We start from the raw sequence: 26,987 nt of genomic DNA on the forward strand, positions 1-26,987 counted from the left end.
GCCCCGCCCGTTATCACCATGAGGTGACGCAAGGGCGCGTGCGCAGCCCAACAGACACTCCTGCTTTCAAATGCTCCGGCTCCGGGCGCATGACGCATGCGTAACCCCTCAGTGAAATGCAGGTAGGGACCACTCATCTCGAAGAACCTCCAGTTACAGGTGAGTAGCCTCCTCTTCTCCTGGGCTTCCATCCCTTTGCTGCCTTGAAGCATTTCCGGGTCCTTGTATCCCTCTGCTCGAAGCATTTCCCCTCGAGGCAGGCTCCCTGCAGCAGGCCAGCCCAGGCAGCTGCCGGGGTTCTGCTCCCTAGTCCGGCAGGGCAGCCCGAGGGTGGAGTACTCTGCGGCAGCGTCCCCGAGGCCAGGTGCCGTGCACTGCGCCTGGGCTGTGGGCCGTCCCCATGGGTGGAGGGGTGCGGAGGGGATGCAGCGTTCACACCCTTCTCGCTGCCCCCCAGAACTGCTTCCTGGAGTGCGCGTACCAGTACGACGATGACGGATACCAATCGTACTGTACGATCTGCTGCGGCGGCCGCGAGGTGCTCATGTGTGGAAACAACAACTGCTGCAGGTGGGTGTGGCACACTCAGCCGGGCTGGGAGCCCGCTGCACCGGCTCTGCGCTTCCATCTGGGCTTGGGCAGGAACATGAGCCAGCCACTGCCCTGCAGCTGGTTCTCCCTCCCTCTCCACAGCCAGGCCAGTCAGTGATGAGGGGACCGGAGAGGCCTTGGGGACACGTGGGATGGTGATGCAGGACCCTGTCCCAGCCCTCTGGGGCTCAGACTGGGACCTGTGGGTTGCCTTCCCAGCTCAGCACAGTCCTGTCCCCTGCAGTTAGGGGACCGCAAGGGAGGGGTCGCACTCGGCCCCTGCTGGTGACCTGTGGGCCTCCCCCTCCCCCCCCAGCCTCCCTAGAACAGAGGCAAGGGAGTACATGGGCTGAAGTGTCTCCCCTTCCCCCTGGGTCTCAGGTGCTTCTGTGTGGAGTGCGTGGACCTGCTGGTGGGACCAGGTGCAGCCCAGGCAGCTATCAAAGAGGACCCCTGGAACTGCTACATGTGTGGCCACAAGGGCATCTACGGGCTGCTGAGGCGAAGAGATGACTGGCCCTCCCGCCTCCAGATGTTCTTCGCCAATAACCATGACCAAGAATTTGTGAGTATGTGGCAGCGCTGCCCGGTTCCCCCGGGGGCTCGGCAGAGCAGAGCCTCCCCCCAGCCCTGCACCCGAGGGGCCGGGGCTGAACACGTCCAGCAGGGCTGCCTGTGCCGTCGCTGGGCTGCCGGCATTTGGATGCTTGGGTCCCAGATCATCCCAGGAATGCAGGACTGATGGGGACCTCCTGGGTCCTCGAGTCCAGCCCTGCTAACGCAGGCAGCACCGTCATGTCGGTCGCTTCCTGAGCTCTCCGGAGTCCCTCAGCAAGCATCTTCGCCCTCCCTCCTCTCCTGGTTAGAAACCTCCTCTCCAGCCAGAGCGACCCCACTTGTGCTGGCATTGTCCGTTAGCCTACCGAGCACTGCCCCCTCCCTGGGCTTCCCCCCGATGTGTGTGTATAGACAGTGGTCAGTTCCCCGCTCAGCAAGCCCAACCCCTGGCGTCTCCACTCCTAGGGGAGTGCATCGGGGAGGTCCCTGCGTCGCATGGAGCTCCAGCCGCGGTTAGCTCCCCCCGTAAGAGCTGGGATGGGACCCATCCGGGAGTTGGGAACCCAGTTCATGTCCAAGGAGACTGTCTAGGGGAGTATTTCTTGTGCCCCCGTCTCTCATGCTGCGCTGTGTGTGTGTTTTAAGGACCCACCAAAGGTTTATCCACCGGTCCCAGCTGAGAAGAGGAAGCCCATCCGAGTGCTCTCTCTCTTCGATGGAATTGCCACAGGTGGGCTAACGAGGTAGCTGAGCGGCATTAGGGCTCTGCTGTCCGTCTCCATGCTTACAGCGCCCCACTCCAGCCCCTCAGCGGCCGTGACCCACCAGCACGGCCCAGCTCACTTCACCGCATGCAGAGGGCCCGGGGGAGCAGATACGCTCTGGTTTAGCCTCAGGGCAGTGCATGACCCAGCTGGTAGGTTCTCAGTAGCAGAATGCAATCCTGGGTTCTAAACCTAGTGTGCAGGACGGGTGTTTGGCCGAGTGCGGGATATTGCTCCACCTGTCTCTCGCAGTTCTGCTGGGCCCCGCAGCCCCCGAGATCGTAGAACAGGGGTCGGCAACCTCTGGCACGTGGCTCACCAGGGTAAGCACGGTGGCGGGCCGGGCTAGTTTGTTTACCTGCCACATCAGCAGGTTCAGCCAATCGCGGCTCCCACTGGCTGCGGTTCACCATCCCAGGCCAATGGGGGCTGCAGGAATCTGCGAGGGCGAGGGATGTGCTGGCTGCGGCCAGTGGGAGCCACGATCGGCCGAACCTGCCGACGCGGCAGGTAAGCAAACTGGCCCGGCCCACCAGGGGGCTTACCCTGGCGAGCCGCGTGCCAGAGGTTGCTGACCCCTGTCGTAGAACATCTTGCATCGACTGTGGCCAACAGTTTCAAACTAAGTCCCTGATTTTGGGTGCTCCCAACTCAAGACACTTTTGGCCTGGTTATTTGGAGGGGCTGAGGACCCAAGGCCACTGGGCCAGGCCCTCTGAAATCAGCTCCAAGTGGCCCATTGTCCTGCCGGCCGTATTTCAAAGGGGGTGAGCCCAGGTCACCAGCAGGGGGCTGTATAATTAGATTTGAACTCTCCACACCCTTGGGAGTAAGGAGCAAGCTCGGGGGGGAGGGGGGGGCGTTCCCCTGAATCCGTGGCCTCTGCAGTTCCCCGTAGGGACGCTACGAGTGTCCTGACTGCACCAGGAAGCTTCAGTAAGCAGCTGCTTGCGTTCCTCTGGTTTGTGTCGGAGGGGCCAGTGGTCCTGAGTCGCTGCTTAGCGCTGAGGGGTCTCCTGCTGTGTCTGGTTTGGGAGGATGTTCCCGCTGGCGAGTGCTCCCTGGGGTGCTGTCCCCAGGGCCGTCCTGCGTTGCGGACCTGACCCTGCTCTGTATCCTGGCAGGTCTGCTGGTGCTGAAGGACCTGGGCATTCAGGTGGACCGCTACATCGCTTCTGAGGTTTGCGAAGACTCTATTACTGTGGGGATGGTGAGACACCAGGGCAAGATCATGTACGTCGGCGACGTCCGGAATGTCACCCAGAAACATGTACGTGAGGCTGCCATCCGCCTGCCCCGCTCACCTCCCTACCCCGGCAGGCGTCCCGACTCAGCGGCTGCGTCTCACGGCGGGGCAGCGGGCTGAACCCTTTCTAGATTCACAGAGTTTAAGGTCAGAAGGGACATGTGGCGGTGTATGCAAACCCCACACCCTTTGGGGTGGATTGTGGTCGTGGTGACACCGCCGTTACAGTCGGTCAGACTGTCCTGGGACTCAAGACAGTGCAGCTCAATTGTCAGTGTCTGTCCTTGAGCGCAGGGCTGCGTGGCCTAGTGGCCAGTCATTAGAGCGGCCCTCAGGTTCCAGGCATCACGGCCCTATTACCAAATCCGGGGGCTGCCACCAAAGTGGGGGTGGCAGCTTGGGTAGGGGGACCCGGGTCCACCCAACTCCACCAGGTCCCAGTCCAGGGCCCTAACAGTGGTGGAGTGGTCCGCCACTGGGTCAGCGGGAAATCCAGCCTCAACACTCTGACCTTACACGGGTGGGAGATACCACTCACTCCACCTCCCTGGGCCGCTTCTCCAGCCCTGGAATCATTTTTGTGGCTCTTGTCTGCCCCCTCTGCAGTTTTTCAACATCTGTGTAAAATGTGGCCCCCAGAACTGGAGTGCATATTCCAGCCTCGGTTTCCCCACCGCCGCATACCAAGGGAGACTCGCCTCCTTTGCCCCCCATAACCACTCGCTGGCGTGTCTCTGTGTTGCAGATACAGGAATGGGGCCCTTTTGACCTGGTGATTGGAGGGAGCCCGTGTAATGACCTCTCCATTGTCAACCCTGCTAGGAAGGGTCTTTACGGTAGGTGTCCGAGCCGGCCACACCTGCTCTCCTGCAGTCCAGTCTAGGCCGAGGCGGGCTGTCAGCAGCTCACCCGTGTCTCTTCTCTCTTCCTGCTGCCCAGAGGGCACTGGACGGCTCTTCTTCGAGTTCTACCGCCTTCTCCACGAAGCCCGGCCCAAGGAGGGCGACGACCGGCCCTTCTTCTGGCTCTTCGAGAACGTGGTGGCCATGGGGGTGAGCGACAAGCGGGACATTTCACGCTTCTTAGAGGTGAGCACTACCGCGGAAACCTGCTGGCCCTCCCCTAGTCGCCAGCGAGTCCTGAGCTCCCAGCAGGGTCTGGCTTTGGGTCTGGGGGGGCTTCCATAGGCTGGTACCTGTCCGACGAGTCCTCAGCGCCCGTGTGTGACTGAACGCCAGCCATGTGCACGTGTGCCCTGGAGTGGCTAGCTGGGTGGGGCCCGTGAGACGTGACACCGTCACCGAGAGGGGTGGCAAGAGCCACAATGGGCAGGAGTGGGTAGATGAGGAGTCAGGAGAATACGTCACCTCTGTTTGGCTCTGGTGCGACCTCTGCTTGAATCCCACGTGCAGTTCTGGTGCCCACAGATCCCGGAGGCTGTGGCTACATTGGCGAGGGGTCCGAGAAGAGCCACGAGACTGATGAACGGGTTAGAAAACCTGCCTCCTGGAGACATTGAACTCCTTGAGTCTGGGTCACCAGAGCAGGTTCAGGGGTGCCTGGGTCCCAGGCTGTAAGTACCTACGTGGGAACGGGCCCCTCAGGCTGGCAGGGGAAGGGCTAACACAAGCCAGGGGCTGGCAACTGAAGCCAGACAGATCCAGACTGGCAGTACGGTTACGTTTTTGCCAGTGCGGATAACTAAGCACTGGAACAATTTCCGTGCGGGATTCTCCAGCAGTGGCGATTGTCACTCAATCGGGATGTTTTTCTGAACTACCGGCTGTAGTTCCGTAAGTGATTGTGTTGGGGAAGTGCTGTACCGCGGTGCCAGAGGAGCTGCTCCCAATGGTCCCGTCTGGCTGGGGGACCTGTGAACACCTGGGCTTGCCTGCACTTTGTAGTGGTTGTCAAAACTTTCAGGAGTCCCTGGTGGGGTAAGGAGGGAGGGGGCAACCCTGCGTGGGCTGCTGGTGGAGAGGATCCCCACCTGTGCCCTTTGTGGGGGTTGGCTGGATAGAAAGGGGGCCCGGTCAGGGCCACCTCTGGCCCCAGAACTGCAGGGGAGCCACCCCCCTCCCACTCTAGGAGCCAGAGGATGCCGGAGGGAAGAGAAGCCACCAAAGCAGGGACCTGCGGCCCTCTGGCCATTCGGAGAGCTTTCTGGGCTTCTCTGCCCTCCAACCCGCCTCCTTGCCTCCGCTTCACTCCATCCATACCTGTCCCCTTCCCTTCGCATCCAGCTAACCCCCCTGCACGGCACCCCCAGACCATCACTGGGCTCTGTCTGCCCTTCGGGGCAGGGACTGGCGGGGCCTGGTCTGGGCTGACTCGGGGGGTGGGTACATGGAGCCAGCTGGCAGAGCACCCCTAGGTGTCTCTGGCACTGGCTGGGTCAGCTCTCCCCGGGGTTTGGTTTAGAGGAGAAGGGGGCGAGGGCAGCTGCAGGACGGGAACCTGAACCAGCTTTCCGTGCTGCGAGCGTTGGGCTGACCCCGAGCAGTGGGGCTGGGGTTCCTGGCACTGCGTGCACCGGAGGGCTGGGGGTGAGGGGCGTCTGAGCCCCAGCCGTGGGCAGTCAGTGCAGACCCTCTCTCCAGTTCCTTGCCCTGCCCCAGAGCAGCCCGCCTTCCTGGGCTGCCGAGCACAGTGTGTGCAAGGACCCGGTCTAACCACCAGAGGGCACTGGGGTCCCAGCGCCCTGCTCCCAGCCAGCTGCTGCGGGCCGAGCTCGGGGGAGATGCTCCCCCCCCACACACACACACAGACTCAGGCAGGCTTGCTCCTTTCTCCGTTTCGTCCCATGACCCCAGTTCCACCCTTCCCCCTCGGCTTAACGCCCTGCCCTNCCCCCCCCACACACAGACTCAGGCAGGTTTGCTCCTTTCTCCGTTTCGTCCCATGACCCCAGTTCCACCCTTCCCCCTCGGCTTAACGCCCTGCCCTGCCTTTAGTCAGCGGGTCCCTTCTGCCCCCCAGCCAAGGCGGACAGGTTTAGCCCTTACGCTCAGCCCTGCGCCAGTTCCCTGAGCTCTCTCCAGGTGGTCAGGTGCGGCTGGTAATGTGGTGCGCAGAACCGAATACAGTGTCTGGAGCCCATGGAGGCGTGCTCGCCCTGCCTCTGTGAGTGCTGCTGTCTGACGGCATAGCCAGCGCCTGCCTGATCCCTGCCTGCTGTCAGCCCTGAGAACGGGGCGCTCCTGGTGCACACACTCCCCCTCCCAGCAAAGCTCTCTGGGGATAGTTGCTCCTCAGACAGGCAGGGTTTAGACCCTGGCATGTTTAAAGAGCGGTTTGTGTCCTTGCAGCACAACCGTGTGGCAGAGCTGTTGCACCCCTGCAGTAAAGCATAGTTAGGGTCTTCCAGTGCAGCGCAGAGGCATGTTCCAGCACTGTCATGGAAATGTGTTAGGGGCTGTGTTGGGGGTTGCGATGCAGTGTTCCAGCACTGGCATGGAACTGTGTTAGGGGCTGTGTTGGGGGTTGCGATGCAGTGTTCCAGCACTGTCATAGAACTGTGTTAGGGGCTGTGTTGGGGGTTGCGATGCAGTGTTCCAGCACTGTCATGGAACTGTGTTAGGGGTTGTGTTGGGGGTTGCGATGCAGTGTTCCAGCACTGTCATGGAACTGTGTTGGGGCTGTGTTGGGGGTTGCGATGCAGTGTTACAGCACTGTCATGGAACTGTGTTGGGGCTGTGTTGGGGGTTGCGATGCAGTGTTACAGCACTGTCATGGAGCTAAGTATCAGAGGGGTAGCCGTGTTAGTCTGGATCTGTAAAAAAGCAACAGAGAGGCCTGTGGCACCTTTAAGACTAACAGATGTATTGGAGCATAAGCTTTCGTGGGTGAATGCCCACTTCGTCAGACGCATGCCTGTCATGGAGCTGTGTTCCGCTGGGATGCAGTGTTGCAGTACTGTTGTAGAGCTGTGTTTGGGGCTGTGATGCAGTGTTATTTCAGTGTCATGGAACTCATAGACTCATAGACTTTAAGGTCAGAAGGGACCATTATGGTCATCTAGTCTGACCTGCACAACGCAGGCCACAGAATCTCACCCACCCACTCCTGTAACAAACCCCTGACCTATGTCTGAGTTATTGAAGTCCTCAAATCATGGTTTAAAGACCTCAAGGTGCAGAGAATCCTCCAGCAAGTGACCCGTGCCCCACGCTGCAGAGGAAGGCAAAAAACCTCCAGGGCCTCTGCCAATCTGCCCTGGAGGAAAATTCCTTCCCGACCCCAAATATGGCAATCAGTTAAACCCTGAGCATGTGGGCAAGACTCACCAGCCAGACACCCAGGAAAGAATTCTCTGTAGTAACTCAGATCCCACCCCATCTAACATCCCATCACAAGCCATTTGGCATATTTACGGCTAATAGTCAAAGACCAATTAATTGCCAAAATAAGGCTATCCCATCATACCATCCCCTCCATAAACTTATCAAGCTTAGTCTTGAAGCCAGATATGTCTTTTGCCCCCACTGCTCCCCTTGGGAGGCTGTTCCAGAACTTCACTCCTCTGATGGTTAGAAACCTTCATCTAATTTCAAGTCTAAACTTCCTGATGGCCAGTTTATATCCATTTGTTCCTGTGTCCACATTGGTACTGAGCTTAAATAATTCCTCTCCCTCCCTGGTATTTATCCCTCTGATATATTTGTAGAGAGCAATCATATCCCCCCCTCAGCCTTCTTTTGGTTAAGCTAAACAAGCCGAGCTCTTGGAGTCTCCTTTCATAAGACAGGTTTTCCATTCCTCAGATCATCGTAGTAGCCCTTCTCTGTACCTGTTCCAGTTTGAATTCATCCTTCTTAAACATGAGAGACCAGAACTGCACACGATATTCCAGATGAGGTCTCACCAGTTCCTTGTATAATGGTACTAACACCTTCTTATCTCTACTGGAAATACCTCGCCTGATGCATCCCAAGACCGCATTAGCTTTTTTAACGGCCATATCACATTGGTGGCTCATAGTCGTCCTGTGATCAACCAATACTCCGAGGTCCTTCTCCTCCTCTGTTACTTCCAACTGATGTGTCCCCAATTTATAACCAAAATTCTTGTTATTAATCCCTAAATGCATGACCTTGCACTTTTCACTATTAAATTTCATCCTATTACTCCAGTTTACAAGGTCATCCAGATCTTCCTGTAGGATATCCTGGTCCCTCTCTGTATTGGCAATATCTCTCAGCTTTGTGTCATCCGCAAACTTTATTAGCACATTTCCACTTTTTGTGCCAAGGTCAGTAATAAAAAGATTAAATAAGGCTGGTCCCAAAACCGATCCCTGAGGAACTCCACTAGTAACCTCCCTCCAGCCTGACAGTTCACCTTTCAGTATGACCTGTTGTAGTCTCCCCTTTAACCAGTTCCTTATCCACCTTTCAGTTTTCATATTGATCCCCATCTTTTCCAATTTAGCTAATAATTCCCCATGTGGAACCGTATCAAATGCCTTACTGAAATCGAGGTAAATTAGATCCACTGCGTTTCCTTTGTTTGCAGTGTTACATCATTCTCTTGAAGCGGTTTTCGGGGGCTGGGATGCAATGTTACAGCACTGTCATGGAGCTCTGTTTGGATATGTGATGAAGTATTGCAGCAATCATGTATCTTTGTTGGGGTTGTGGTGCAGTGTGGTAGCACAGTTGTAGAGCTGTGTTGGGATCTTTTATGCAGTGTTGCAGCACCGTCCTGGAGCTGTGTTGGGGGCTAGGATGCAGCGTTCTTCTTTGAGTGTTTGCTCATGTCCATTCCAATATAGTTGTGTGTGTGTCATGTGCACCGTTGCCAGAAGTTTTTCCCCTAGTGATATCAGTCAGGTCGACTCTGGTGCCCCCTGGAGTGGCGCCTTCCTGGCACGGTATATAGGGGCCTGTCGACCCACCGCCTCCTCAGTTCCCTCTCCTCGTCCATGACAGTCCCTGGAATGGTTTTGTTCTTGTGCTCTGCAAGCGATACTCCTTAGTGCTTTCCTGGAAATAGATTGTAGACAGAGTGTCAAGCGTTCAGTTAGTCACGGTTAGCAAATAGTTCATTAGATTTGGGTACTTGTAAGCTCCCACCCTGTGGGACTTACCACTGGGGCCCCAGGGCTTCCCACAGCCCGGCAGCTGCCTGAACTGCCTAGGAGGGGCCACGCTCCGGATAAGTGCCGGACCTGTAAGAACTTTAAAGTCCAGGACTAAGAATGAAAGAGAGACTGGACTCAAATTTCTCCTAATGGAAGTGGCACTTCGCCCTTCTTCGGAGCCCGACCCGGCATCGAGCCCCTCCTCCGTCAGGAGTGCCCCGGCCTCATTTAGAGAGTCTCAGCGGGGTCCAGGATCCCCGACACCAACAAACTGCTCCAGCCACCAAGAAGTCAACCCTGGCCAGTCGGCACTGATCCCCATCACTGGTGCCGAAAAAAGAAAACAGTCAGATTGGGGACGATCCCCCTGAGGAGAGCCACAGAGAGAGAGAGACCCATGCCGGGCCACTCCAGTCCCGGAAAGAGGCCCGTCGAGTCTGGTGTGTATGGATGCCCCACCTAGGGTGAGCCATGGAGGGGACTCAGCCCTGGCCATGCCACCTACACCAGAGGCATATGAAGCATCAAGAAGCCTTCTGTCCCTTCTAACGCCTTCCCTGAGCCAAGGCCCATCAGGGACAGCCCCGGTACCGCAGAACCCGTCCTGGGGAGGCAAGTGCCCATCTTGGGCAAGCTGACAGTGATGGTGAGACACCACCCAGCATCTCGCTCCACTCCCTGCCGATGGCAGTCCTAGCACCGATCCCAATCCCTTGACAGCGCACTCCACGAGATCGCAAGCCTCTTCAGCGGCATTCGTGGCTCCAGTCCCGATCCTGGATATCTGCTGGGCAATGACCTGGTCTTCTGTCCACACGCTCACCATGCACTACTATACCATCACTTAGCAGGCCAGAAATGATGCAGTTTTGGTACAGCAGAGTCCAATCAGTCTTAGCAAAACGCCAGTCCCACCCACCACTTGACTGATGGCTTGGGAATCACCTAGACTGGAATGGACACGAGCAAGCACTTGAAGAAGGAATGGTTACCTACCTCTCGAAACAGCTGTTCATCGAGATGTGTTGCTCACGTCCATTCCAAGACCCACCCGCCTGCCCCCTGTCAAAGTTCCGGCAAGAAGCAACTGAGGAGGATGCGGGTTGGCAGGTCATAGAATATCAGGATTGGATGGGACCTCAGGAGGTATCTAGTCCAACCCCCTGCTCAAAGCAGGACCAATCCCAACTAAATCATCCCAGCCAGCTCCCTGTGTGCCATGAAAGTGCCACTTCGGGGGCACCAGAGTCAACCCAACAGATACCACTGGGGAAAAACTTCCAGCGATGGTGCATGCAATGCGCACAACTATATTGGAATGGACCTGAGCAACACATCTCAAAGAACAACCATTACAGAAAGGTTAGGAACTGGTTTTTACAGCGTTATCACGGGGCTGGGATGCAGTGTGGCAGCATTGGCATAGCGCTCTGTTCGGGTCTGTAATGCAATATTGCAGCAGTCTTGTGTAGCCTTGTTGGGGTCTGTGATCAGTGTTGCAGCACTGTCCTAGAGCTGTGATGTGGGGCTAAGGTGCAGTGTTAGAGCACTCCTTGTGTTCGGGGCTGGGATGCAGTGTTACAGCATTGTTGTGGAGCTGTGTTGGGATCTGTGATGCAGTGTGGCAGAACTGTCATGGAGCCGTGTTTGTGGCTGGGGTGCAGTTTCACGGCACTGTCATGGAGCCGTGTTTGTGGCTGGGGTGCAGTTTCACGGCACTGTCATGGAGCCGTGTTTGTGGCTGTAATGCGGTGTCATGGCACTGTCATGGAGCCGTGTTTGTGGCTGGGGTGTGGTGTCACGGCACTGTCATGGAGCCGTGTTTGTGTCTGTGATGCCGTGTGGCAGAACTGTCATGGAGCCGTGTTTGTGGCTGTGATGCAGTGTGGCAGAACTGTCATGGAGCCGTGTTTGTGGCTGGGGTGCGGTGTCACGGCACTGTCATGGAGCCGTGGTTGGGGTGCGGTGTCACGGCACTGTCATGGAGCCGTGTTTGTGGCTGGGGTGCGGTGTCATAGCACTGTCATGGAGCCATGTTTGTGGCTGGGGTGCGGTGTCACGGCACTGTCATGGAGCTCTGCTGAGGGCTGTGATGTAGTATTGCAGCACTATCATAGCAGTGTGTTGGGAGCTGTTATGCGTGGTGCAGCAGTGTCATGCAGCTGTGTTGGGGTTAGTGATGCGGTGTTACAGCACTATCATGGAGGTATGTTGTGGGCTGGGATGCAGTGCTAGAGCTGTGTTGGGAACTAGGGTGCAGGTTTGCAGCACTGTTGTGGGGCTGTGTTGGCGGGCTCATGCAGTGTTGCACCACTGTCATGCGGGGGTGTTAAGGGGCTGGGATGCCGTATTGCAGCACTGTTGTGGAGCTGGGACGCAGTCTGGGACGCAGTTGTGATGGGTTCCCCCCGGGGTGCCACCTGGAACTGGGGTACCACTGAACCCCCGACCCACCAGCCTGGGCTCCCTCTATACTGTCCGGCTGTAAGCAGCCTGCCAAGCCCTTGCCCAGGTAGGGACACACCCAGACGCTGTGATCAGCTCTGCATGGGGAGGCTCAGCTAAGGAACTACCCTGCTGCTCAAGTGCACAAACCCCTCTGGAGTGTAAACCCAAAATGACACTGTCTTGTGCTGCACAGGGAACTGTACAGCGTAAGCTCCTGAAATTCACCCCCTCCCTCAATGTGGAGAGCGAATATACAACAGCTTTTTGCCCCAAGTTATGACTCCCACACACTGCTTTGTGATAAAGCAAAAGCAAGTTTATTAACTACAAAAGATAGATTTTAAGTGGTTATAAGGGATAGCAAAAGATCAAAGCAGGTTACCTAGCAAATAAACAAAAACACAATCTAAGCTTAATTTACTGAAGAGATTGGCTATGAGTAGCAAATGATGATTCAAGCAGGCTGCGGAGATTCTTAAGGGGCCAGCTGCACTTGCTTATAGCTTAAAACCGCCACATGTTCCTTTCACAGGCTAAAAATTCCTTCAGCCTGGGTCCAGCACGTCTCCCAGTTCAGTCCTTGTTCCTTAGGTGTTCTCAGGAGTCTTCTTTGGGGGGGTGGGGTCAGTGAAGAACCGCAATGCTATCACTCCCCTGCCTTATGTAGCTTTTGCATATCACGCGCGGGAACCCTTTGTCTTCAAGCTTCGTTCCCACGCCAGTCAGTGGAAAAATACTGGTATTCCAAGATGGGGTCTAGTACCAGATGACCTGGTCACATGACCCTGTGGAGTCCTAGCAGCCATGAGCCAGAGGCTGTTTACAGTACCCGGTGGGAGATAAGCTTTTCCTAAGACCTATTATTGTTTTCTCCTAATGGCCCTTTAACCTGAATGGGCCCTTCCCAGCCAGCCATCTAGACTGAGTGCATTCTGCCTAGTGAGCGTTCCCCAGGGGTAAACACATTTGTAATGGATGCAGAGACAATATCCCTAACTTCAGATACAGAACTGATACACGCCTACAAATAGGAGAAGTGCATTCAGTAAATCCGAACCTTTCCAGTGATATTTCACATGACCTGTCTTGCATAAAATACATTGTAGTTATGCCATAATCATATCCTAATAACATCTCTATGAAGAATATGGGGTGCAGTGTCACAGCTTTCCCGTTAGATTACTGCCAGAGGACAAAGCGAAGGCAGGTGCCGAATGCCCTCTTTAGGTTTTGGTTATACAACTCCCAAGTGTTACCAAACATTGCAGTGTTATCCACAGGCATTTTTGCAAGGTTCTGTGTTTCTTTTTCCAGGTTGCCTGAAAACATTCTTGTGTGTAGCATTGTTACCATAATGCAAATATCAATATCTTTTAGAGTGTAGGTGTCTTGGCATTCAGCCACCAATATCATGAGGCGATGTGCCTCAGTTTCCCCTTCCACACAGCAGTCAAAGTTTGTTATGCTTTCTCTGCTGTGCCAAGCCCTAAGCCTGTTTACAGGCTAGCTGAGAAACAGTATTCTTATAGGACTTCCTTGTTACCACTCCTACCGTGTTTACATTCCCCCCCCACACACACACACAAATCCTGCATGTTACACGTTTTTAAAGGACTTACCATCCGCACCAGATTCTTTGTCATAACCAACAGACTGTGTATTATGAAACTTAACAGTACCAGCAAATTCATGACAGGGTGGCGTTTCCAAATATGTTTATCATACCATGCCTCCTGTTTAGACAGTCTGGTTTGTTTAGTATTTATGGTGTTTTTCAACTTCATCCTGAACCATAGTATGTGTTCAGATCCTGGTCTTTCTTCCCCTTTAGTGTTTTGTCCAGTATCCACCTCAGTAAAGGTTCTCCGTTCATGTATGTCGGAGCACTGTCATGGAGCTGTGCTGAGGGTTGTGATGCAGTGTTACAGCACTGTCGTGGAGCTGTGTTAAGGGGCTGGGATGCAGGGTTACAGCACTGCAGTGGAGTGTTTGGCGTGCTGTTATGGAGTGTTGCAGTGTTGTCATGGATTTGTGCAGGTGGCTGGGATGCAGTGTTGCAACACTTTTATGGAGCTGGGTTGGCGGCTATGATGCAGTGTTGCAGTGGTGTCATGGAGCTGTATTGGTGGCTGGTCTGCAGTGTTACAGCACTGTCATGTAGCTGTGTTGTGGACTGTGATGCAGTGTTACAGCACAGTCATGGATCTCTATAAGGGGCTGGGATGCAGTGTTGCAGTGCTGTCATGGAGCTGTGTGGGGGCTGGCATGCAGGACTTGGTGGTGATGGGAGACTTCAACTCCCCAGACATCAGTTGGGAAGATAACACCGCAGGGCACAGATTATCCAACAAGTTCTTGGAATGTATTGGAGACCATTTTTGATTTCAGAAGGTGGAGACAGCTACCAGGGGAGAGGCTGTTCTAGATTTGATTTCGACAAATAGGGAGGAACTGGTTGAGAATTTGAAAGCGGAAGGCAGCTTGGGTGAAAGTGTGATTCTAAGGAATGGTAGGAGGGAGAACAGCACTATAAAGACAATGGATATCAAGAAGGCAGACTTCAGCAAACTCAGGGAGTCGGTAGGTAAGATCCCATGGGAAACAAATCTAAGGGTATGTCTACATTATGAAATTAGGTTGAATTTATAGAAGTCGATTTTTTTAGGAAGCAATTTTATACAGTCGATTGTGTGTGTCCCCACTAAGCGCATTAAGTTGGCGGAGTGCGTCCACAGTACCGAGGCTAGCGTCGACTTTCGGAGCGTTGCACTGTGGGTAGCTATCCCACAGTTCCCGCAGTCTCTGCCACCCATTGGAATTCTGGGTTGAGCTCCCAGTGCCTGACGGGACAAAAACATTGTCGCTGGTGGTTTTGGGTACATGTCGTCAGTCGCCTCTCCCTCCGTGAAAGCAACGGCAGACAATCGTTTCGCGCCTTTTTTCCGCACAAACGCCATACCACGGCAAGTGTGCAGCCCGCTCAGCTCAGCCGCCGCTGTTGTGTCCTGGGTGCTGCTGGCAGCAGACGGTACAAAAGGGCTGCAAACCATCATCACACTGCCGCTGCCACTCTGCTCTCCTGCAGACACCATATCACGGCAAGCATGGAACCCGCTCAGATCACCACGGCAGTTATAAGCACTGTAAACACCTCGCGCATTATCCTACAATATATGCAGCACCGGAGCCTGCAAAAGCAGGCGAGGCGGCGAGCAGCGTGGTGACGAGAGTGATGAGAACATGGACACAGACTTCTCTCAAAGCACGGGCCCTGGCAATTTGGATATCATAATGATAATGGGGCAGGTTCATGCCGTGGAACGCCGATTCTGGGCCCGGGAAACAAGCACAAACTGGTGGGACCGCATAGTGTTGAAGGTCTGGGATGATTCCCAGTGGCTGCCAAACTTTCGCATGCGTAAGGGCACTTTCATGGAACTTTGTGATTTGCTTTCCCCTGCCCTGAAGCGCAAGAATACCAAGATGAGAGCAGCCCTCAGTTCACAAGTGAGTGGCGATAGCCCTCTGGAAGCTTGCAACACCAGACAGCTACCGGTCAGTCGGGAATCAATTTGGAGTGGGCAAATCTACTGTGGGGGTTGCTGTCATGCAAGTAGCCAACGCAATCACTGAGCTGCTGCTATCAAAGGTAGTGACTCTGGGAAATGTGCAGGTCATAGTAGATGGCTTTGCTGCAATGGGATTCCCTAACTCTGGTGGGGCGATAGAACGCATATCCCTATCTTGGGACCGGACCACCAAGGCAGCCAGTACATAAACCAAAAGGGGTACTTTTCAATGGTGCTGCAAACACTGGTGGATCACAAGGGACGTTTCACCAACATCAACGTGGGATGGCCAGGAAAGGTACATGACACTCGCATCTTCAGGAACTCCGGTCTGTCTGAACTGCTGCAGCAAGGGACTTACTTTCCAGACCAGAAAATAACTGTTGGGGATGTTGAAATGCCCATAGTTATCCTTGGGGACCCAGCTTACCCCTTAATGCCATGGCTCATGAAGCCATACACAGGCACCCTGGACAGTAGTCAGGAGCTGTTCAACTATAGGCTGAGCAAGTGCAGAATGGTGGTAGAATGTGCATTTGGATGTTTAAAAGCGCGCTGGTGTAGTTTACTGGCTCGATTAGACCTCAGCGAAACCAATATTCCCATCTTTATTACTGCTTGCTGTGTGCTTCACAATATCTGTGAGAGTAAGGGGGAGGCGTTTATGGCGGGGTGGGAGGTTGAGGCAAATCGCCTGGCCGCTGATTACGCGCAGCCCGACACCAGGGCGGTTAGAAGAGCACAGCAGGGCACACTGCACATCAGAGAAGCTTTGAAAACCAGTTTCATGACGGCCAGGCTACGGTGTGAAAGTTCTGTTTGTTTCTTCTTGATGAAAACCCACCCCCTTGGTTCACTATACTTCCCTGTAAGCCAACCACCCTCCCCTCCCCGCTTCGATCGCTGCTTGCAGAGGCAATAAAGTCATTGTTGTTTCAAATTCATGCATTCTTTATTAATTAGTCACAGAAATAGGGGGATAACTGCCAAGGTAGCCCGGGAGGGGTGTGGGATTAGGGAAGCACCAGGTGGGCTGGTGGATGACTGGAGCAGGGAAGGACAAGGCCACACTGCACTTCAAAACTTATTGAATGCCAGCCTTCTGTTGCTTGGGCAGTCCTCTGGGGTGGAGTGGTTGGATGGCCGGAACCCCCGCACGTTGTTGGGCGTCTGGGTGAGGAGACTATGGAACTTGGGGAGGAGGGCGGTTGGTTACACAGGGGCTGCAGCAGCGGTCTGCTCCTGCTGCTTTTCCTGCACCTCAACCATACGCCGGAGCATATCAGTTTGATCCTCCAGTAGCCTCAGCATTGCATCCTGCCTCCTCTCATCACACTGTCGCCACCGCTCCTCTTGCTCCAGCCATCTATCCTCTCGTGCGTCCCTCCTGTTCTCACATTCATTTTGTGCTTTCCTGGACTCTGACATTGTCTGCCGTCACACATTCTGCTGGGCTCTTTCAGTGCGGGAGGACTGCATGAGCTCAGAGAACATTTCATCGCGAATGCATTTTTTTCACCTTCTTATCTGCGCTAGCCTCTGGGACAGAGATGATAGGGGGAGCGTTGAAACATTTGCAGCTGTGGGAGGAAAAAAAGGGAGAGTTGGGTTGACCATTTAAAATGGGTTGGCCATTTAAAAGGAGGGGCTGCGGTTTTCGGGTTAACGTGCAGCACAAACCCAACTAAACCCCCCCTCACACCCAATTCTCTGGGATGATCACTTCACCCTTCCCCCACCGCGTGGCTAACAGCGGGGATGATTTCTTTTCAGCCACAGGCACACAGCCCAGCAGGAACAGCCACCTCTGAATGTTCCCTTAATAAAATTCCCTTATTTCAACCAGGTGACCGTGAATGATATCACTCTCCTGAGCATAACACAGAGAGATAAAGAACAGATGTTGCTTGACTGCATTCCAGTAGCTTTACTGGCCACAAATACATCCCAAGTCTTCAGGGCAAATAATCATTAAACACGCTTGCTTTTAAACCATGTATTATATTTACAAAGGTACACTCATCAGAGGTGCCTTCTCTGCCTTCAAGGTTCGGGAGCCCGGGTTGGGAGGGTAATGTCTCCAGAGTGATAAACAGTTCCTGGCTGTCGGGGAGAACGGTTTCTCCGCTTGCCTGCTGTGCGCTATCTTCAACCTCCTCCTCCTCCTTATCCCCAAAATCCTCATCCCTGTTGCATGAGACTCCCCCCTTGCAGGAGTCCCTGCACAGGGCTGGGGTAGTTGTAGGGGCACCCCCTAGAATGGCATGCAGCTCATGATAGAAACGGCATGTCTGGGGGTCTGACCCGGAGCGGCCGTTTGCCTCTTTGGTTTTTTGGTAGGCTTGCCTCAGCTCCTTAAGTTTCACGCGGCACTGCTGCGGGTCCCTGCTATAGCCTCTGTCCTTCATGTCCTTGGAGATTTTTTCAAATATTCCGGCATTTCGTCTTTTGGAGCGGAGTTCTGATAGCACGGATTCATCTCCCCATACAGCGATCAGATCCAGTACCTTCCGTTCGGTCCATTCTGGAGCTCTTTTGCGATCCTGGGACTCCATGGTCACCTCTGCTGATGAGCTCTGCATGGTCACCTGTGCTGATCAGTTCGTCATGCTGGCCAAACAGGAAATAAAATTCAAAAGTTCACGGGGCTTTTCCTGTCTACCTGGCCAGTGCATCTGAGTTGAGAGTGCTGTCCAGAGCAGTCACAATGGAGCACTCTGGGATAGCTCCTGGAGGCCAATACTGTCGAATTGTGTCCACACTACCGCCAAATTCGACCCGGTGATGTTGATTTCAGCGCTAATCCCCTTGTCGGGGAGGAGTACAGAAATCAATTTTAAGACCCCTTTAAGTCAATAAAAATGGCTTTGTTGTGTGGACGGGTGCAGGGTTAAATCAGTCTAACACTGCTAAATTTGATCTAAACTCGTAGTGTAGACCAAGGCTAAGGGGAAAAACAATAGAAGACAGTTGGCCGTTTTTCAAAGAGATATTAAGAGCACAAGAGCAAACTATCCCACTGCATAGGAAAGATAGGAAGTATGGCAAGAGACCACCCTGGCTTAACCAGGAGATCGTCAATGATCTAAAAATCAAGAAAGAGTCCTACAAAAAGTGGAAACTAGGTCAAATTACAAAGAATGAATATAAACAAATAACACAAGTATGTAGGGACAAAGTTAGAAAGGCCAAGGCACAAAAGTAGATCAAACTAGCCGGAGACATAAGGGGTAACAAGTAAACATTCTACAAATACATTAGAAGCAAGAGGAAGACCATGGACAGGGTAGGCCGGTTACTCAATGAGGGGGGAAATAATAACAGATAATGTGTAAATGGCAGAGGTGTTAATGACTTCTTTGTTTCGGTTTTCACCAAGAAAGTTGGTGGCGATTGGACATCTAACATAGTGAATGCCAGTGAAAATGAGGTAGGATCAGAAGAGGCTAAAATAGGGAAAGAACAAGTCAAAAATTACAAATTAGATGTCTTCGGGGCACCAGGGCCTGATGAAATGCATCCTAGAATACTCAAGGAGCTGACTTGAGGAGATATCTGAGCCATTAGCGATTATCTTTTGAGAAGTCCTGGAAGATACGAGATATTCCAGAAGACTAGAAAAGGGCAAATCTAGTGCCCATCTCTAAAAAGGGAAATCAGGACAACCCGGGGAATTACGGACCAGTCAGCTTAACTTCTGTACCCAGAAAGATAATGGAGCAAATAATGAAGCAAATAATTTGCAAACATCTAGAAGATAATAAGGTGATAAGTAACAGTCAGCATGGATTTGTCAAAAACAAATCATATCAAACCAACCTGATTGCTTTCTTTGACAGCCTTGTGGATATGGGGGAAGCAGTAGATGTGGTCTATCTTGACTTTAGTAAAGCTTTTGATACTGTCTCGCATGACCTTCTCATAAACAAACTAGGGAAATGCAACCTAGATGGAGCTACTTAAGGTGGGTGCAAAACTGGTTGGAAAACTGTTCCCAGAGAGTAGTTATCAGTGGTTCACAGTCATGCTGGAAGGGCATAACGAGTGGGGTCCCGCAGGGATCAGTTCTGGGTCTGGTTCTGTTCAATATCTTCATCAATGATTTAGATAATGGCATAGAGAGTACACTTATAAAGTTTGTTGACAATACCAAGCTGGGGCAGGGGGCGGGGGGTGGGGGGAGTTGCGAGTGATTGGAGGATAGGATTATAATTCAAAATGATCTGGACAAACTGGAGAAATGGTCTGACGTAAGTGGGATGAAATTCAACAAGGACAAATGCAAAGTACTCCATTCAGGAAGGAACAATCAGTTGCACACATACAAAATGGGAAATGCAACAGAGGGTCCTGTGGCACCTTTAAGACTAACAGAAGTATTGGGAGCATAAGCTTTCGTGGGTAAGAACCTCACTTCTTCAGATGCAAAATGGGAAATGACTGCCTAGGAAGGAGTACTGCGGAAAGGGATCTGGGGGTCATAGTGAATCACAAGCTAAATATGAGTCAACAGCATCCGAAGAAGTGAGGTTTTTACTCACGAAAGCTTATGCCCAAATAAATCTGTTAGTCTTTAAGGTGCCACCAGACTCCTTGTTGTTAGTGTAACACTGTTGCAGAAAAAGCAAACACCATTCTGGGATGTATTAGCAGAAGTGTTGTAAGCAAGACACGAGAAGTAATTCTTCCGCTCTACTCCGCGCTGATTAGGCCTCAAGTGGAGTATTGTGTCTAGTTCTGGGCGCCACATTTCAGGAAAGATATGGACAAATTAGAGAGATTCCAGAGAAGAGCAACAAAAATGATGAAAGGTCTAGAAAACATGACCTATGAGGGAAGATTGAAAAAATTGGGTTTGTTTAGTCTGGAGAAGAGAAGACTGAGAGGGGACATGATAACAGTTTTCAAGTACATAAAAGTTTGTTACAAGGAGGAGGGAGAAAAATTGTTTTTCTTAGCCTCTGAGGACAGGACAAGAAGCAATGGGCTTAAATTGCAGCAAGAGCGGTTTAGGTTGGACATTAGGAAAAAGTTCCTAACTGTCAGGGTGGTTAAACACTGGAATAATTGCCTAGGGAGGTTGTGGAATCTCCATCCTTGGGGATTTTTAAGAGCAGGTTGGACAAACACCTGTCAGGGATGGTCTAGACAATACTTAGTCCTGCTCTGAGTGCAGGGGACGGGACTAGATGACCTCTCGAGGTCCCTTCCAGCCCTATGATTCTATGCAGTATTACAGCAACATCGTGGAGCTGTGTTGGGGAGCTGGGATGCTGTGTATCATGGAGCTGTATTGCCGGCTGGGATGCAGTGTTGCTGTGGTGTCATGGAGATGTGTTGGTGGATTGGGATACAGTGTGACAGCACTGTTATGAGGCTGTGTTGGGGGGCTGGGATGCAGTGTTACAGGACAGTCACAGAGCTGTGTTGGGGGGCTGGGATGCAGTGTTACAGGACAGTCACTGCTGTGTTGGGGGGCTGGGATGCAGTGTTACAGGACAGTTACAGAGCTGTGTTGGGGGGCTGGGATGCAGTGTTATAGCACTGTTGTGGAATTATGTTGGCGGGGTGATGTAGTGTTGCAGCACTGTCATGGTGCTGTGTTGCAGCACATTTGTGCTGTGGGCATGTTGTGTTACTTTACTGCTTTTTTTCCTTGTTTGCAGTCCAACCCAGTGATGATTGATGCCAAAGAGGTGTCTGCAGCGCACAGGGCCCGGTACTTCTGGGGTAACCTTCCCGGTATGAACAGGTTGGTGAGAGCATGGTGAGAGAACCCCGAGTTTTGGGCCGTTTGCTTCTTGCATGATAGCGGAGCAGGGGCCGGGGGATTGCCAGCATAACCCATTTTAATCGTGCCTCTTCGAACCAGCCTTTGGAGCCCTTCAGCCCCTTAGCAATCAGCCTATTGCCTGTTGTTCGATGCTACTGAAGGCACGACGGGGCCAGGTCACGCTTGCATGCTCAGAGCAGGGCACCCCAAGGGTAATCAGGTTGTAGATTTCACCCCCATCTGTTTGCCCTCTACTCTGCAGAGCAGCCTTTGGAGGCACATGGGAGCTCAGAGCTCCTGATTTCTACCCTGAGCACATCCCCACAAGGAGACGGAGTCCCAGGCTCCTCTCCCCACCAGGAATCCCGGTGTGGCTCCCACCAGCCCAGCTCAGCCCTTTCAGTTCGAGGAATATTCGTTATGTGTTCCCATGGCCCTCAGCACCTGACGCTCACTCATTGCATGGGCAGACTGAGAGCCCAGGCCAGGGGGCCAGGACTCCTGGCTTCTCTTCCAGGCTCTGACGTCAGCTCCCTCTTTGACCCTTGTCGAGTCCTTTCCCCTTGTGTGCCTCAGTTTCCTCCTGTGTAAGATGAGGGTGAGACTTCAGCCAGCGCGGGGGGGCAGACGCGTTGTGAGCGTTTGTGACATGCGGGGTGGTGGCGTTTGTGGTCCATTCGCGCCTGGCCAGAGTCAGCTGGGGAGCAGCAGGGAGCAGATCCCTGCAGCAGCGGTGTGATCAAAGGGGCATGAGCGACGCCACCCAGCGGGAGGTTGTAACGGGCTCTCCTGGCTCTGGCGGAGGAAGTGGCAAGGCCGAATCACCTGGAAATTCTCCAGATTGGTCCAGGCGCTGCTTTCTCCACCTCCACCCACCCCCCACCGTCTCCTTGCTAATGGATCGGTCCAGGACCCGCTCTGCTTCCTCAGTTCATTACCAATCCCGAGCTGCTCTGCCGCCTCCCGCCGTCCATGGCTAATAGATCTGTCCGTGAGCTCTCTGTCTCCTCCCCCCATTGCTAATGGATTGGTCCACAAGCTGCTCCACTTTCTCTCCCCATTGCTAATGGATTAGTCCACGAGCTGCTTTCTCCTCCCCGCCTCCATTGCAAATGGATCAGTCCACCCCCCCCCCCCACCCCACTAACGGATTGACCCAGGAGCTGCTCCATTCTTAATAGATTAATTTCTGAGCTTCCCTCCCATTGCTAATGGATCAGTCCAGGAGCTGCTTTCTCCTCCCCATTGCTTACATCAGTCCATGAGCTTCTCTGCTTCTTCCCCCTATTGCTTATGCATTGCTCCACAAACCGCTGTACCTCCTCCCCCCCCCATGGCTAATGAATTGATCCATGAGTTACTCTACCTCCCTCCCTCATTGCTAATGGATCGGTCCACAAGCTGCTCCCCCTCCCTCATGGGGAATGGATCAGCCCACGAGCTGCTCCCCCTCCTATCATGGGTAACGGATGAGCCCACGAGCTGCTCCCCCTCCCTCATAGGTAATGGATCAGCCCATGAGCTGCTCCCGCTCCACCCATGGCTGCTCCCCCTCGCCCCCCCCCCAGGTTATGGATCTGCCCACGAGCTACTCCCCCTCTCCCCATGGGAAATGGATCTGCCCACAAGGCTGCCCGGGGGCATTTATGGGGCGAGCGGGTGGTCAGTGGGACTGTGTGCCTGGGAGCCCTGCACAGCCCTGGGCTGTTGGCACTGCCAGCGGGCCCTCATCTGCCCTGCTGCGCGGCCAGCCCCCCGAGGGGCGTACAGGGGCCGTGTGCGTGGCCAGCCCCAGCCCCCCGAAGGGCGTACAGGGGCCGTGTGCGCGGCCAGCCCCCCGAGGGGCGTACAGGGGCCGTGTGCGTGGCCAGCCCCAGCCCCCCGAGGGGCGTACAGGCGCCGTGTGCGTGGCCAGCCCCAGCCCCCCGAGGGGCGTACAGGCGCCGTGTGCGTGGCCAGCCCCAGCCCTCCGAGGGGTGTACAGGCGCCGTGTGTGCGGCCAGCCCCAGCCCTCCGAGGGGCGTACAGGCGCCGTGTGTGCGGCCAGCCCCCCGAGGGGCGTACAGGCGCCGTGTGCGTGGCCAGCCCCAGCCCCCCGAGGGGCGTACAGGCGCCGTGTGCGTGGCCAGCCCCAGCCCCCCGAGGGGTGTACAGGCGCCGTGTGTGCGGCCAGCCCCCCGAGGGGCGTACAGGGGCCGTGTGCGTGGCCAGCCCCAGCCCCCCGAGGGGCGTACAGGCGCCGTGTGCGTGGCCAGCCCCAGCCCCCCGAGGGGTGTACAGGCGCCGTGTGTGCGGCCAGCCCCCCGAGGGGCGTACAGGCGCCGTGTGTGCGGCCAGCCCCAGCCCTCCGAGGGGCGTACAGGCGCCGTGTGTGCGGCCAGCCCCAGCCCTCCGAGGGGCGTACAGGCGCCGTGTGCGTGGCCAGCCCCAGCCCCCCGAGGGGTGTACAGGCGCCGTGTGTGCGGCCAGCCCCCCGAGGGGCGTACAGGCGCCGTGTGTGCGGCCAGCCCCAGCCCTCCGAGGGGCGTACAGGCGCCGTGTGTGCGGCCAGCCCCCCGAGGGGCGTACAGGCGCCGTGTGCGTGGCCAGCCCCAGCCCCCCGAGGGGCGTACAGGCGCCGTGTGCGTGGCCAGCCCCAGCCCTCCGAGGGGCGTACAGGCGCCGTGTGCGTGGCCAGCCCCAGCCCTCCGAGGGGTGTACAGGCGCCGTGTGTGCGGCCAGCCCCAGCCCTCCGAGGGGCGTACAGGCGCCGTGTGCGTAGCCAGCCCCCGGAGGAGATACAGGCGGCGTGTGCGTAGCCAGCCCCCGGAGGAGATACAGGTGGCGTGTGTGCGACCAGCCCCGGGAGGGGATACAGGCGCCATGTGCGCGGCCAGCCCCCGTAGGGGATATAGGCGCCGTGTGTGCGGCCATTCCCCGGAGAGGGTACAGGCGCCGTGTGCGCGGCCAGCCCCCGGAGGAGCATACAGGCACCCTGTGCACAGCCAGCCCCCGGAGAGGCGTACAGGCGCCCTGTGCGTGGCCAGCCCCCAAAGGGGATACAGGCGCCCTGTGCGTGGCCAGCCCCCAAAGGGGATACAGGCGTCATGTTGCACGGCCAGCCCCCAAAGGGGATACAGGCGTCATGTTGCGCGGCCAGCCCCCAAAGGGGGTACAGGCTCCATGGGCAAGGGGCACGGGTGGGAACCCAGCCCCCCGGCGGGCGCACCTGGCAAGTGGCAGCAGGACTGAGTGCAGGGCTAATGCCCGTTCTCAAGCTCCCCACCCTTTTGTCTCCTAGGCCGTTGGCATCTACAGTGAATGATAAGCTGGAACTTCAGGAGTGCCTGGAGCACGGCAGGATAGCAAAGGTCAGCGCCTGAGCCCCCGTGGGGCAGCCAGGGCCAGGAGGCACTGGAGTGGGGCCGTGTCCCGACCCAGGGCGCTGAAGTGGGAGGGGGCACTGCACTGCACTGCACTGTGTCGCTTTGGGATTTAGGCCGAGGTGGGGCCATGGCCAATGGGGCAGGCCACGGCAGATCCCAGCCAGTGGCGGGGGAGGGGCAGAGCAGGCCCAGGGGGCCAGACGTGGGGCACACTTTGGGAGCAGTTGGGAATCCCCGCACAAGGAGACTGGGTCTGTGACATTTGTGCAGCTCTTGGCAATGCGGGGAAGCGCCCCCGGATGGACGTCCGAGAACGATGTTCAGCTCACTCCCCAGGGAGCTTGGAGGGGCTATGCCATTGCTGGAGAAGGGCCGACCCCCTGGGTGCCCCGACGTGGGCTCACTTGAGACAGGATCCCTGTTCTGCGCTGCCATGGCCGCACAGCCACCACAGTGGGGCGCGGGAGGGTAGCACGGGGCTTGGGTGGATGCCTGGCTGCAGGCAGGACCTAGTGACCAGGAGAGGGGAGGGACAGACTAGCCCAGCTGCTGCCAAGGGGCCAGACTCCACCCTCGGCCCAGAGCAAGTCCGGAGCCGGCAGAGGATGGGGATAAATCAGGATAATCCATGAAGGGCTGGGCCAGTGAGAGACCTGAGACTGCTCTGAGCTGACAGGCTCCCTCGGAGCAGCTCTTGGGGGCTGCCAGCTGGGCCCCCATCTAGGCCATGTTAGCCGGGTGGGGGCGGGGGTGTGGCTCTGGTTTGCTCAGAGCGTTTTGCTTTGTCCCTTCCAGTTCAGCAAAGTGCGAACTATCACCACTCGCTCCAACTCCATCAAGCAGGGCAAGGACCAGCATTTCCCCGTCTTCATGAACGAGAAGGAGGACATCCTATGGTGCACGGAGATGGAGAGGTACTGCTGGCCTGAGGGGGTGGGGCAGCTCCCTGGGTTTGCACCGTCTCTGGGCTGGTCTCCCAGGGCGGACGGGCCCTGTCAGCACCGGTAGCCTGGGAAGGGAGGCCTGGGGACGCATACTGCTCGTCTGTTGGTTGTGCGGAGGACTTGGGTGGCTCTGAATGCATCAGGGGAGCTCTGTCATTAAGGGCCGAGGGGAAGCTGAATCTCAGAGCGGGAGCTCGTTTGTTGGCATGAAGCAAACCAAGTTCTCTTAGCCCGACCGACTCCACGTCGCTTGCCCCTCCATGAGTCGAGCTTCATGTCCTTCACCTGCCACTTCTCCAGCGGGCAGCGCAACCCTGGACACACACGCGAGCCCGTCTGTCTGTCTAGGCTTTCTCACCGAGCCCGTCACCTTTACAGTGGACCGATGTGGACCCCAGACGGTTACCGTCAAGCCCGGATCCTGCCAGCTGCTAAGTGGCTCCAAGGAGGAGGATTCCTGTGGCTGAAATCAGCTAACCTGTGCTCTTCCTGTCCCCTCCTTTCCATGCAGGGTCTTCGGCTTCCCGGTTCATTACACAGATGTCTCCAACATGAGCCGCCTGGCCCGGCAGAGACTGCTAGGCAGATCTTGGAGCGTGCCGGTGATCCGCCATCTCTTTGCTCCCCTGAAGGAATACTTCGCCTGCGTTTAAGACACACAGGAACTAGTGAAGTGGAACGAATCAGAAATAAAACCACCCATGAGAAGAGAAGTGAAAATGTGGAACAAGAGAAAAATCAGCACCCAGAAGAGAGAAAGGATTAAACCCGATGGGAATCCACCGCGTCTCCCCAAGCGAAAGGGTTCGGTGTCCTCTCCTGAATTTTCAATGTTCAGCTTTTAGCCTATTTAAAAAAAAACAAAAACCGTTTTTTTTTTTGGTAACCTTTTAATTTTCCGCTCTTTTCTGGATGGGTTTTTCTGTTAGTTTGGTTTCTGCTTCTCGAAGCTGCGAGCGAGGCGAGAGGCTTTCCCGAGCTCGTGAGCAAGCGCTGTCGTAGCAGGAGGGCAAAGCCACCAGGAAACGCTAGCAGAAACCCAAGCCTAGAGAGGGGAACGCGAAAGCAAGGTTGTGTCGCTCTGAGCTCGAGTTCTGTCTCTGGTCTGGTGAGCGTAGGAGCACAAAGCAGGGAGTGTTCAGCCTGCACCGTAACGTCCAGCACTGAGCCTTACTTACTTCTACCAGCACCATCACTGGTGATGCAAAGCAAAACCAACTAGCAGGGAAGCCAAGAACACGCACCACACCACACACTTTTCTACAGTATTTCGGGTGCCTACCGCACAGGAAACCTTGAAGAAAGCAGATCCTAGATGCCGCTGTTACCTCTTGTTTACAGTTTATATATATATGATAGATATGAGAGATAGATATATATATATATAAAAGGTACTGTTACTACTGTACAACCTGACTTCATAATGGTGCTTTTAAACAGCGGGGTGAGTCAAAACATCAGCTTCCACGTTGCCTTACGTGCCAGGGCTTCCCACAGAGCTGTGCAGGAGGGGAACCAATGCAGACTGAGTGCCGGGGGCAGGGGAGGTACTGGGCCCCCGCCCCCCGGACAGTGCGGGGGAGGGACGGGATCCAGTCTCCGTCCCATGTCATGCAATAACCTTTTTCTTTTCTAAAAGGAAGGCCC

At 55.1% G+C, this 26,987-nt stretch overlaps 1 protein-coding gene across 1 annotated transcript in view; it reads left to right on the forward strand.

Moving 5' to 3' along the window:
- DNMT3A (DNA methyltransferase 3 alpha) overlaps positions 1-26,748 on the forward strand; it is a 187,211-nt gene extending 160,463 nt beyond the window's left edge. Inside the window, exons 13-22 of the mRNA XM_034766845.1 lie at positions 458-570; positions 973-1,156; positions 1,795-1,879; positions 3,038-3,183; positions 3,905-3,995; positions 4,099-4,247; positions 20,925-21,010; positions 24,312-24,381; positions 25,192-25,310; positions 25,852-26,748. Coding sequence (XP_034622736.1) covers positions 458-570; positions 973-1,156; positions 1,795-1,879; positions 3,038-3,183; positions 3,905-3,995; positions 4,099-4,247; positions 20,925-21,010; positions 24,312-24,381; positions 25,192-25,310; positions 25,852-25,993 — 1,185 coding nt within the window. The 3' untranslated portion in view covers positions 25,994-26,748. The remainder of the gene's footprint in view (positions 1-457; positions 571-972; positions 1,157-1,794; positions 1,880-3,037; positions 3,184-3,904; positions 3,996-4,098; positions 4,248-20,924; positions 21,011-24,311; positions 24,382-25,191; positions 25,311-25,851) is intronic.
- The last annotated feature ends 239 nt before the right edge of the window (positions 26,749-26,987 follow it).

This window comes from Trachemys scripta, chromosome 3, assembly GCF_013100865.1.
Source record: "Trachemys scripta elegans isolate TJP31775 chromosome 3, CAS_Tse_1.0, whole genome shotgun sequence".
Lineage (NCBI taxonomy): Eukaryota > Metazoa > Chordata > Testudines > Emydidae > Trachemys > Trachemys scripta.